This window comes from Rhinolophus sinicus, chromosome X (assembly GCF_036562045.2).
Source record: "Rhinolophus sinicus isolate RSC01 chromosome X, ASM3656204v1, whole genome shotgun sequence".
NCBI classification, from domain to species: Eukaryota; Metazoa; Chordata; class Mammalia; order Chiroptera; family Rhinolophidae; genus Rhinolophus; species Rhinolophus sinicus.
Window position 1 is genome coordinate 25,365,710 of NC_133768.1, and position 14,277 is coordinate 25,379,986.

Consider the following 14,277-nt stretch of genomic DNA (forward strand, 5'->3'; position numbering starts at 1 on the left):
GTTGAATCAGTAATCATCAATCTCCCAACAAATAAAAGTTCTGGACCAGATGGCTTCGCAGGTGAATTTTACCAAACATTCCAAAAAACACTATAACTTATTCCCCTCAAACTATTCCAAAAAAATCCAGAAGGAGGGAAGGCTCCCAAGCTCATTTTACAAGGCCATTATTATCCTGATCCCCAAACCAGAAGAAGACATTACAAAAAAAGAAAACTATAGGCCAATATCCCCAATGAATATAGATGCAAAAACCCTCAACAAAATATTATCAAACTGAATTCAGTAATACATTAAAAAGATCATACACCACGATCAAGTGAGTTTCATTCCTGGTATGCAAAGTTGGTTCAATACCCACAAATCAATTAATGTGATACACCACATTAACAAAATGAGAAATAAAAATCATATGGTCTTATCAACAGACACAGAAAAGCACTTGACAAAATCGGGCCTCCATTTATGATAAAAACTCTGACCAAAGTAGGAATAGAGGGATCATATTTTAACAATGTAAAGGCCATATATAATAAACCCACAGCTAGTACCATACTCAATGGGGAAAAACTAAAAGCATTCCCCTTAAGATCAGGAACAAGACCAGGATGCCCATTTTCACTACTTTTATTCAACATAGTTCTGGAAGTTCTAGCCACAGTAATCCGACAAGAAAAAGAAATAAAGGGCATCTAAATTGGAAAGGAGGAAGTAAAATTGTCGTTATTTGCAGATCATATGATACTATATATAGAGAACCCCAGATTCCACAAAAAAATTATTAGAACTAATGAATAAATTTAGTAAAGTAGCAGGATACAAAATTAATATTCAGAAATCAGTTGGATTTGTATACAACAATAACAAACTATCAGAAGGAGAAATTAAGAAAACAATCCCATTTACAACTGCTTCAAAAACAATAAAATACTTAGGAATAAATTTAACCAAGGAAGTAAAGACCTGTACTCAGAAAATTATAAGACACTGAAGAGAGAAATTAAAGAAGATACAAATAAATGAAAACATATATCATGCTCATGGACAGGAAGAATTAATACAGTCAAAATGTCCATACTACCTAAGGCAATCCCTATCAAACTACCAATGACATTTTTCACAGAACTAGAAGAAATAATCCTAAAATTTATATGGAACCATAAAAGACCCCAAATAGCCAGAGCAATCTTGAGAAATAAGAACAAAGTGGGAGGTATCATGCTACCTGACATCAAATCATACTACAAGGCTATAGTAATCAAAACAGCATGGTATTGGCATAAAAAGATGCATAGGTCAATGGAACAGAATAGAGAGCCCAGAAATAAATCCATGCAAACATGGTCATTTAATCTATGACAATGGAAGCAAGAACATACAATGGGGTAAAGACAGTCTATTTAATAAATGGTGCTGGGAAAACTGGACAGATACATGCAAAAAATAAATGAACTGGACTACCTTCTTATGCCACATACAAGAATAAATTTAAAATGGATTAAAGACTTAAATGTAAGATCCAAAACCATAAAACTCCGAGAAGAAAATATAGGAAGTAAGCTCACAGACACTACCCTTAGTAATGTTTTTACTGATATATCCCCTGGGGCAAGGAAAGCAAAAGAAAAAATAAACATGTGGGATAACATCAAACTAAAAAGTTTTTTCACAGCAAATGAAACCATTAATAAAACAGAAAGACATCCTACTGAATGGGAGAAGATATTTGTCAATGAAACATCTGATAAGGTGTTAACATCCAAAATTTATATAAAAAAAACCTCATACAATTCAACGTGAAAAAAACAAACAACCCAACTGAAAAATGGGCAGAGGATATGAAGAGACATTTCTCTAAAGAGGACATACAGATGGCCAACAGACATATGAAAAAATGCTCAACGTCACTAATCATTAGAGAAATGTAAATAAAAATCACAATGAGATACCACCTCACTCCTGTCAGAATGGCTATCATCAATAAATCAACAAACAACAGGTGTTGGTGAGGATGTGGAGAAAAAGGAATCCTCATGCACTGTTGGTGGGATTGCAGATTGGTGCAGCCACTATGGAAAACAGTATGGAGATTCCTCAAAAAAATTAAACATGGAACTTATGACCCAGCAATTCTACTCCTGGGTATCTATTGAGAAAATTCCATAACATTACTTTGAAAAAATATATGCACCCCTATGTTTACTGCAGTGCTATTCAAATTGCCAAGATATGGAAACAACCAAAATGCCCATCAATAGACGATTAGATAAAGAAACTGTGGTACATTTATACAATGAAGTATTACTCGGCCATAAAAAAGAATGAAATCTTACCATTTGCAACAACATGGATGGACCTAGAGGATACTATGCTGAATGAAATAAGTCAGACAGAGAAAGATAAATACCATATGATCTCACTTATACGTGGAATCTAAGGAACAGAATAAACAAACAAACAAAACAGTAATAGACTCAGAGATATAGGGAACAAAAACACTGATGGTTGCTAGATGGGAGGAGGGTGGGATGGGGGAGAAAGTGAAGGGATTAGAAAGTGCAAATTAGTAGTCAAAGTATAGTCACAGGGATATGAAATACAGCATGGGGAATATAATCAATAATGTTGTAAAGACTATGTAGGGTGCCAGATGGGCACTGGACTTATCAGGGGGATCATTTCATACTGTGTAGATGCCTCACCACTGCGCTGTACACCTGAAGCTGAAGTAGAATAATATTGAATGTCAACTATTATTTAAAAAAAATCTCTATATATATCTATATATATTCACGGGATGTAAAGTACAGCATAGGGAATAGAGTCAATGGAATTGTAACAGCTATATATAATATGAGAGGGGCAGTAGATTGGGGTTGGTTATCACGTTGAGAGCGGTATAAATGTCTAACGATTACATTGCTTTGTACACCTGAAACTAATATAAATAAATAAATAAATAAATAAATAAATAAATAAATAAATGGCGAGCTTCTTATTAGGAGGCAAAGCCAGTTGCCTACCCAATATTCATACTTTCCTTCTTAACTAAAATAACGCAAATTTTGCTCGGAGCAGCAAGGTTTTAGGATTAGGTCACCAGTTTTACTCTGAATTATAAATACAGAAACACTCCTACTCATTTAACATACTCTGACATCCCAGGGTCCCTTCAAGTTAGGAATGGTCACGTGGCACATTTCTCATCATTCCACGTGGGGCTGCCAAAAATGGTTTTGTTTTCTTTAGAAAGAGGAGCTGACACTCCTGGCACATGCATTCACTCTCTTCATTTCCTCCTTTTCCATTCGAAAACGCAGATGTGACGCCTAGAGGCAGTGTAGACGTCTTGAGACCGCAGGAAGGAACGGAAACTACACGCGGAGGACTGCTGGGGATGGCTAAAGAAGGGGTGGGACACATGATTTTGTGGCTACTGGACCTACCCTGGAACACACAATTCTGGAGGTCTGGTTATGTGAGAAAAATTCACTTCTATCTGGATAAGCTATTGCAGTGAGGATTTTGTCACATGCAGCCAAACACAACTCTAATGGTAATAATCAGAAAAAAAAGGAACCTTTAATTTCTAAAATTTTAAAATTCTTCGAGTCTAAAATTATAATTGCTTTTGCTTGATGTGGTAAATTTAATTCCCAGGAGCCTTTCATTCATCACTGACAAAAACAGACATAAATCATGCTGCATTTATATGTTACAATAAACATAAATATGCATATGGCTCTATAACAGATTGTTAAATTCCAAATGCTAAGTAAAGTAGTCATCCATGAAGATTAAAGTAAACCCACAATATTTACAAAACACCTAGTGTGTCCTTAGCTGCTACAGTAAATATAATAGAATACTATGCTTGTCTTTAAGGAAATTTAAATTCATTCCAAAGGCTAAAATGTAAAAAGTGAAATGACAATCAATGTTTTAAAAGAGAAGATCAAAACAATAGAAGCAGCTTTACAAGCAAATATATAGTGAACGGACAAAATAATTTTGCAGTGAATTATTGATTAAGAAGACCAATACAGATTGGACTTATCAAAACAAGTTTCACAGAGAAGGCAGAGATAGATCTCAAAGGCTTCAATGCTCTGACAAACCAGTCAACTCTACATTTCTAATCATTATCATCAACTTTAAGAATTGTGAAGGGACCCTAAATCGCTGGTGTGGTTACCTCATAATTGGATTTGGTTAGAACTTACACCTTGAAATGCTTGCATGGTTCTCATCAAAAAAGTTTCCCAATTCTGAAAATGAAATACATTCTCATTTTGATTTAGATAACAGTTTTACTGTAAAATCTTATTATATACAGCTCTTTGCCCGCTTGTATTATTTCTAACTGCTATTATATGTCCCTGAAAACTGTCCTATTCTAGTGCCTAATACTTATTATATAACTTAAGAAAAAATAAAATAGAACTTGGGGAAGTATAGTAAAGAGGCACTTTGATTTTTATGTCAAATTTCTCAAAGGGCATTTATGGTCCTATCTGTGGCAGCTTTTTATGATTTTTACATAATATGACATGACAGAAAAGCTTAGCCTTAAAGGAGTTGCTACAGATTATTTTCCCTCTCATCACAATCTAGTTCTTTTGCATTTCAGGGAGAAAAGGCATGAAGGAGTTAAGTGTAAATTATTCTCTTCTCTCTACTTTTTAAAGTATAGATTTACTTTTGCCCCAAACCTTCCCGGTGGCTGTAGTTTTTCTTATTTCTACATGGAAGGTTTAAAAATAATCCTAGAGCTAAACATAGATTAAATTAGTTGCGGGGGAGGGTAACATCTATCATTACAAAGTTTATTCTGCTTCCATAATTGGAGGAAGACTATGTCAGGTAAATCAAAGCATTTCTACTTTTGAGATAAATAAAGAAGATATTCTTTCCTTATATAAATTAAAGGAAATACATAATTCTTGAATATTATGGTCCTTATTTACACAGAATGTAACACATAAAGATGAGGGAATCTGGAAGGATTTATGAATGATTAAAATTCTATTCAAAGTTATTTTTAGAAATCAAATAGAATTGACTGAAATCACTCTAGAAACCCTGGTATTATTTTTAGTGAATTCATAAAAGATCACAAGAACATGGTTAAATCCTACTGCTTCTCTCCTGAAAACAATGCAGGTATGATCACCTTGGAAATTTGCTGATCAATCAGCTTAGTTTATGAAAATTAAAAACATTAAAGCATATCATGCAAAAATAAATTTTCACCTTTAGGTAATCAAGTAAAAATTAATAAGACATCTGGAAAGAGAAGTCTAGCTTAACTTTCTTCTATATGAGAGAGGCAGGCACATATAAAAAGAAAATAAATGATTGATTCATTCCTTATAATATGTAGATAACTGAAACACCTTAGCATTTTTTCTCGGGTCAGTTACTATACTCTACCTTTTATGCTTCTCTCATAGAAGATGCACTCTAAAATTACAGAATATAGTCTTCTTATTTTTAAAGTCCAAGAGCAAATAATACTGACGTCTTTCACCAGCAAGTGTTCAATAAGTAACAGGTGAATAAAAACTTAGTCTTATACCAAAGCCCTTAAAAGATAGTCATTATATTTCTAATAAATCTGCATGACACTGTAACTTAGGGGTCTCCAAAGTAGCCATTTGAAGGAGGAAAAAAAAACCATTAGTAGTATTTACTTTCATTGCAGACTATTAAAATGTCTACTTTATATGTACGTTAATAATATGTACACATATATTTATCATGTCAATGGAAGTAATCACATACAGAAAACTGTGGATACATGTACAGAAACACTTATTAATAGTGATGTGTGATCATTGGTTCAGCTTATTCTCAGTAACTTGCTAACATACACGGGAAATCCAATTTAAATCCAAACTTTTCCTCCACCACTTCTTTCTGTCATTTCCTAATAGTTCCTTACCTGCCTTTAGTGTGCTATGTAACATGGGTTTTCAAAGACAATTTGTTGAACTAAAGAATGAAGGAACAAAGAACCATGCACCTGACATTAACATTACCTAACATTACCATCACAGAGTAATAATAAGAACTTACATTATAACACACTATAATTTCAGTTATAGATTTCAAGGACCCAAAATTATTGCAAAACATAAAGTTCCAAAAGCAGTAATAATATTGAGGGTATAACAACATTATGTAGCTTTCAAAATGATTAAAGATACTGAATTACTTATATTGCTTTCTTATAAGAGCTAGAGAAGATCCCAGATTATAGGTACTTTTATGAAAATAATAAAAGTCATTTCATATAAACGAACCCATATCTAGACTCAAGCAAGGAAATTGGTAAATAGAATTCACTACTTAAAAACAATGACAAACATAAACTTCCTTATCAGGATCCCACCGGTATTTCATTGAAAACACAATATACTGACATTTTATCAGAATCCATGTAAATACCATGGTTCAGTTTTACTTGATAAGGTTTTGACAGAAAATTTTACAGTGAATTGAATTGAAATATAATAAGATGTGCATTTCCATTCATAAACTTTGAAATATGTGGTCTGATAAAGCTTATGTTTATCTTTAAGCAAAAAGAGTGGATAGTATCATGTTCCATAAAAATTATGAGACTTAGAAAGTGAATTTTTATTGTGTGCGTTTGTTTGCAACTCTATGACCTTTATATTTAGGGGAGTTTATTTCATCATGACCAGAAAGTATAAGTCATATTACCAACATTGACATATCTTTACATCCTTCAGTGAAGATAATACTGAATTTGGCTCTCATTAGGTTAAGGAAAAAAAATTGTATGCAAGTGGAGCAGTGATCCACAGAGTTATGAGCTTTCTACAGGAGACATGTACGCTTGTTACAAGATAATTGCAGTAGAAAATCGGCAAATATCTTCAGCCAAGCAGATAACATTAGTCTTTGTAGAATGCCACACACCTATATATGGAAAGATGACACACTCTGGATGGCGTTTCTTAAACAAGATTATGCATGATGAACAGATGAGATTATGAGGGCAGGATGGCTGTTTGATAAAAGAAAAAAAATCAATGCCCTCACCCTAAAGTGATTGTCATCTAACTTGTGAAATCCGTTGGATACCCATGGAAATAAACTGTTTCATTATAATTTTGGTGGAGAAATGAGGAGATTTGAAGGTGGTGATTATCATTATCTAAGCAATATGTGGAGAAATAAGGGGAAGGAGATCATAGAAAAAAAGTAAACATCATCTATTCCCAAGAAATCTGGATTTACATTAGGATAATTACATTTACCAAATGATCTTACACTAATTAATTATAATGTCTGTAACGTTTCTCATTGGTTGAATGAAGGAAGCTATTTGTGATGCCCACTTTTCTGCTGTGCTCATGACAATAAAGTAATACCAATGAACATACTTCTTCATTTGTTTTTAGTTAAACAATCAATGCCATGTTTTCCACACATTGTTCCACCAATCCTTCTAGGTCCATGCTAGACAAGTTCTTTTGTCATCAGATTGTGGTTGAATTTATCCGACAAAAGTTATAATCAGAATGCTTCTGGAGGCATTCAATTATTTTTTTGTGTAGAGTTTAAAAAAAATCACACAATTTTTATTAAAGACTTTGACCTTAACAATAAAAAAATTAAACACATCTAAGTAATTATTTCCCATTTAAATATACACTGTTTCCACTAAAACTGCTTATTCAATCTTTGGATAATGAAATCTCCCAGGTAGCGGTGTAATGTGTAGTTAAAAATGAATCTTGAACAATGCTATTATCATCTTGCCCAGATTGGCTAATTTGTCTCAAGCTCCACCTGGAGAGGTCTTATTAGAGGATAGACTCCTTTGCCAATTCAATTCTTTATTCAATACAGTGCCTGTGGTTCAGATTTTGTGGTGAATTACCCTGAACACCTGGCCAAAATGCTTGAAAAAAGACTATAATTTATTTAGCATGGGCAATCAGACACCAGTAGTTTACAAAATAATGATATCATAAGGCCACCCTATGAGATGTGTTGACAGCAACATAGTTCTCTACTGCCACAAACATCTCACATTTGTCAGCCTCCTCCCTATCTCCCCAACCTCGCTCTCCCTCCCACTTTCCATTCCTTCTTTCATTTCTCCTTTCCTCCCTCGCTTTTTTCCCTCCCTAATTTTCTTTCCTCCTTCCCTCCCTCTCTCTCTCTCTCCCTTCTTTCTTTCTTTCCTTCCTTCTTCCTCTTCCCTTCTTCCTTTCCTCTCTTTCCTTCCTTCTTCCCTTCTACCCCTCCTCTATTGTTCCCTCCTTCCTTCCCTAAGAGTCATAGGTAATCATCATTTTCAGAGAAAAACTCTAGACATATTTCTCCCTTATTTGATAGATTAAGTCATTAAAAGAAAACTGTGAATAACTGTCAAAACAATTTTGTTTTAGAGCAATTTTACTTACACATGTAGCAAAATATGGAAGACATTTTGTTATCAGATTTCTCTGACATTAAACTATAAATTACAAATCCTTGCTATCAACTCACAATTTTAGAAAATAAACTTGGAGCTTTATGCAGGTTTTGCTTTTAAAGGCTTAATTGGCATAGTTTACACGTCTACTTCTCTGCAATATAATAGTATGTTTTTTTACTCTCTAAAATTAAGCAGCCGAGTTGCTTAATTTTTCACATGGCTACATTTTACAATCTTTAAAAAGTTAAAGTTGTATTATAATTTAACTTCCATTTTTTTGCCTAATGGAATTCACTTTGTAAAAATTATTTTCATTTCAAAATAGTAGCAGCGCTCTATTTTCTAAAATAAGAATTTAATCAAACAACTTGTGCTAAAGGAGAACAGAAAGCAAATATAAATATGCGATTTCAAATTGAAGGTCCAGAACTATGAAAACTTAACTATTCAAAAGCCATGTCCTTATTCCCTTTCTGGGTATAATGGACATTGCATGTCTTAAGTTTGGCCTGCATCTCATAAATTCAATACTAAGTTCTCCTAGAGTCATATCATGTTTTGTTATATCATTTTGCCTAACTTCTGATGTTTTGCAGCTATAATTTCCAAACTCCAATGTCTGTTAAAAATGGGGCTTCCTTATCACATTTCATCCACATCATCCATCAAGAAATCTACATTTATTACGAACCAATTACTGTACGTGCAAGAATTAAACAAACTTATATTTAGGTACTGGGATATAAATGGTCTTTATTTCAGGTCACCATGATGCAAAGTTGGAATAGATAAACATATTGCTTAGATCATAATCACCACCTTCAAATCTCCTTTGTGTATTTGCTCTGTCCTTCACCCTATTCTACATATCCTTGCTTGAGTTCAGTGGACATTTATTGTGTATTGGCTGCTCTGCATCCTTTCCCTCTTCTATTTTCAACAGACCCTGGTTTCTTTGGGGGAAATTACTATTCCCTCGTGAGGGGCTTAGGAAGGAGAGGGATTCAAATAAAAGTTCTCTGCTCTCCTTTCGCTAAAAGATGGGGTGTGTGACCCAAACAAGGTCAACTGGACTCTCTGTGCCAGGACTTTACATTGTGAATAGTTACACAGGATGGAGAAAAAAAGAATATCACAAAGAGCCTCCAGTACTTCCTGCTAACTAGATACGCAGGCCAGGCACGCTCAGGTCTCTTTTCTTTCTCTAAGCCTTTCCCATTGCCTTTATACTAATCCCAGTAAATTTACTTTCTACTTAATTTCATCAGGGGATGTTTTCTGTTGCTGGCCTCCAGAGAACCCTAATTTATATACAACTAAACTACATTTGAGGATTTTCCTTCTTTGTTTAAAATCCTTCGAGGGTTGTTACGGCCTGCAGGCCATAATCAAAACTCCTTAGTCTGGCAAGGACAGATTCCCATTTTTGGCACCGCCCTTCTCTATTCAACCTCTTAGTTTCTTTCTCATCATATACCCTTAATTTCAGCCAATAAAATTACAACTTCTATAACACACCATATTGTTTCCCACTTTAGTGAAAAGTAGTTTGTTCCCTTTCATTTTATCGACCTGTTACTTACAACTTGTTCTTTAATGCTTGGCTTAAGTTTTATCTTTTTCAAGAAGCTTTTCCTGACATCTGTGCTCTTCCCTGGCTTAGTTAGGTGCCTTCTCCCTGAACTACGTCCCCAGAGTATCACCCAAAGCATGCCCAGGGAGTAGAAAACCATGATGGATAAAGGTGGGGACTCTGGAATTAGACTGCTTGGGTTCCAATTCCAATGCTGTCTCTTCACTACTTGACCTTGGGCAGCCATTTAACCTCACTGTGCTTTAGTGTCAATCTCACCGTGTTGTGAGCATTAATACATCAGATATACTGGATCAGTGATTGGCATTAGTGCTAAATATGTGCTAGGTATTATCCTGAAATTTATTTCCATCATAGTGCTATTACTGTTTTTTTTTCTTCACCTGTTTTAATCTGTACATTCCTGTCTTGTCCAACTGTGTATTTGCCAGGCACTTAGTAGTAACTCAATACAATTTTATTAAAAAACATATGAATAAATAGGCATTGAGTGTTTTATAGTTTATAAAGGTCTTTTAGAATATTACCTCTTTTCTCAAACTTCAAATATTAAAATTAGAATTTTTTAATTTAAAATCTTCCATAGAGGAAATATTTACTTCCTGATATTATAATAAACACTTCCCCGACCTTAACCTTTCTCTTTTGTCCCCCTCTACACAAACACATTTGTTTAATGTTGATTTAGGGTCATCTTACTGAATATTTAGTGATTGCAGCTATAAAACGCAAGAGCTGACAATGTCTTTATAGTTTTTAACATGAGCAGAAGAAGCAAGAAAAAACATCCCCACTATTTAGCAAGAAAAGGAATACACACCTCCCCCCATACACATGACATTTATAAATCTTTGCTTTCTGTGACCCTACACATGGCATCTGAACTTTTCTAAATTAATTTTGGACTTATACTCAAAGACTATCACTTTCAAGAGGCATTAAATTAGTCACCCTTTCCGGAAAAGACATATTTATTTGGAGAACTCTGAAGATTACTGAATAGGTCAATGCTTTCCTTAAAGGCAAGGCTCACAAACCCTTCCCAAGGGCGTGTGGACTTTCTTTCCCATTCTAATATCTATTACCTTTTATAGGAGGCCGTAATGTCAATGGCGGAACGGGGGACAGATATGGTAACACACTCTTATTATCATGTAATATCATATAATATCATATAATAATATTCATATAACACAGTTTGCACAATACAAATGCCATGAGTAGGCAGATGTACAGAGTTTGTCATAGAACCTAATTTTCATTACTAACATTAGCTGAATACTTGCAGCAAGCAAAGTGAGGTAGGAAGCATTTTTCATGTACTACCTAACTTAATTCCTCACGACAACCTATAAGGCAGATAGTGTCATTATCCACAGTGTACAGATAGATAAACTCAGGTGCAGGGAGGGTGAATAACCTACCCAATATCACACAGCTGTAGTAGCGGAGCCAAGCTTTGAATCCAGAAAGTCTAACTCCAAAGTCTTAGCTTTAACCATTATAACATATGGTAGCCCTCAAAGTACTGGTATAACTCAGCATGATATTATGAAAGAATATACCTTTTGTTTCTCTATGTATCAGCACACTGCAAGTGTAAAATGCCTAGCATGGTGCCTGATGTAGACTTTACATACAATATACATATGCATATGTATTTTACATCACCAAATGGTAGCCATTGGTGACGTAGGCAGTGTACACAGTAAGAACACAGGGTTTGGAACCAAACAGACTTGGAATTGAAGCTTTGCTCTGTTACTTACTAGGAGCGTGATTATGAGCCTCAATAGCTTTTTCTGAAAAATGGTTACTAATTCTTGTTACAAAGCAGTAATAAAACAAAGTGTGTTTGTGTGTGTGTGTGTGTGTGTGATATTTGAATATCTTTATATACATACATATCTATCAGTATATGGTGAGTGTGAATTCTGTGTGCTCTGTACCCAGAAGAGGAAACCAATATCTGGAAAACGATTTGACCACAATCATGTCATTTGCAAATGACAAAGAAAGCCCATTAAATTCAGGTCTTCTAAGTCTAAGCTCAGGGTACTTTATATGCAGGTTGTTTACTATCAAGACTTTTTTATTCCTGCTGAATCGCTGACGTTTATTTTAAAAAGAAATTTGTGGGCCTTATTCCTTGTTTTTTTCAAAAAGTAGTTCTCTAACAATTAAAAACCTTCAGTATAATTTATTATTTCTTTAGAAAAGCCTTGAAAATCATTACAGGTGAAATAACTGTACTGTGTAAATCTTTCAAAATTACTTTTTTATTCATTCAGAAATATAAAAATATATACTATATTTGTTCTAGCTAGGTGAACCATATTTATATAAATGTATTCTTATGTTTCTATTCTAGCTGATGTCAGAATTTTGTAGAATGGAATCAAATGAGGCTAAGAAATGCAATCTTTGTATTAAAAACATGCTTATTTGAGTACGGCATTGCATAAATACCAAAATTAAGGTCTAAGGTATTTTAAAATATATTACATTTTGTTACTTTTCTTTTTTTAAATTTATAGCTCCTTTCAATTATCCTTATCGTCGGAGTAGGAAAATTGGCACAGACAACTCAGAAGAATAAATAACTAATTCCCAGGTTATTATATTCGATTCTGTAATATATTGTGGTTGCAGAGTGACAAAACAAACAGTTTAAATGTAAACAGCTCAATTGAGCTACTTCTTTGCTATTAAATAGATTTTAAAAATACCAGTTGTTTAGTGAATTTAATTAAGCCAATTTTACTTGTAAGGTTTATGCTTTATTTCCTTGTATTATTATTCCCTTTTAATTTATGGCTGTTTTAGATAATTGCATTAATTTGTTTCCTTGATCATACTTGGGCTGAATAGAGTAGAGAGAGTAGTATGTTTGCTGACAGAGAAAAGCTGCCTAAAAACTGATGGGAAATGGTCTAGGAGAGTAAATTGACTTGTGGAAAATCTTCACTTGCAAGAAAAGCCCCTGTCAGCTTTTCTCTTTTTTTGCCCATACCTTCTGCTTTATGATCATCTCGTTGATGTCTTCGAGGTCACCCACCATCACTCTCTGTGATTTTATAACTCGATCAAGCAGAGACAGCCAGTCGGTAAGTTCTGTCCAAGCCCGGTTGAAATCTGCTAAAGCAGGTACCTCCAACAGCAAAGAAGATGGCATTTCTAGTTTGGAGATGGCAGTTTCCTTGGTAACCACGGGTTGTGTCACCAGAGTAACAGTCTGACTAGGAGCTAAATTTTTTTTTCCAAAAAGGACAAAAACAAAAAACAAAAAACAAAAAAAAAAAAAAAAAAAGAGAAAAATTAGAAATACAAGCTAAAAAGATAATTTCTTTTGTTAAAATTTATTTTTATTAAATTTATTGGCATGACCTTGGTTAGTAAAATTATATAGGTTTCAATAACACATCATCTATATATTGCATTGTGTGTTCACCACTCAGAGCCAGTTCTCCTTCCATCACCATATATTTGACTCCCTTTTCCCTCTTCTTCCACGCCCCTCGTACCTTTTGGTAGCCACTAAACTGTTTTCTGTGTCTATGAGTTTTTGTTTCTTTGTTTGTTTGTCTTGTTCCTTTGTTGCTTTCAATTTTATATCCCACATATCAGTGAAGTCATATGGTTCTTGACTTTTTCTGTCTGACTTATTTTGCTTAGCATAATAATCTCAAGATCCATCCATGTTGTCGCAAATGGCAGTATTTCATCTTTTCTTATGGCTGAGTAATATTCCATTGTGCTAATATTATACTTAATGGTAAAAAAACTGAAAACCTTCCCTCTAAAATCAGGAACAAGACAGGGTTGCTCCCTGCTATCACTGTTAGTCAACATAGTATTGGAAGTCCTAGGGAGAGTAATCAGACAATTTCAGTAACAATAAAACAACTTTAATTGAAGGGCAATGATTTGAACCAAAGTATTACTTATGGCATTATATATTTTTTCCTAAGAATGTGGATACTTTACATAGTACTACATGATAGAAAATTCAAAGATTCAGACTATTCACTAGTACGCATTAATACACATTTCAGTAATACACAGTCTTTCAAAATGATTTTGCTTATTCTCATGGCTGGACAATTAATTTAATTTAAATAGTCTTTGTCAAGAACAGTTATATAGATTATGGAACTGGTTAAAAAAATAAAAAGAGCATTGAGACATTGTCAGGTGAGTAATTTTTACTTATTTTTTTCATTCA

The 14,277-nt window shown here is 34.0% G+C and overlaps 1 protein-coding gene across 8 annotated transcripts in view; it reads right to left on the minus strand.

Annotated features, from left to right (window-relative positions):
• Positions 1–14,277, minus strand: part of DMD (dystrophin) — a 2,125,071-nt gene that overhangs the window by 629,018 nt on the left and 1,481,776 nt on the right. For all 8 annotated transcript variants that reach the window (XM_074323908.1, XM_074323912.1, XM_074323913.1 and 5 more), the window contains one exon: positions 13,066–13,298. In XM_074323908.1, the coding sequence (XP_074180009.1) occupies positions 13,066–13,298 (233 nt within the window). The remainder of the gene's footprint in view (positions 1–13,065; positions 13,299–14,277) is intronic.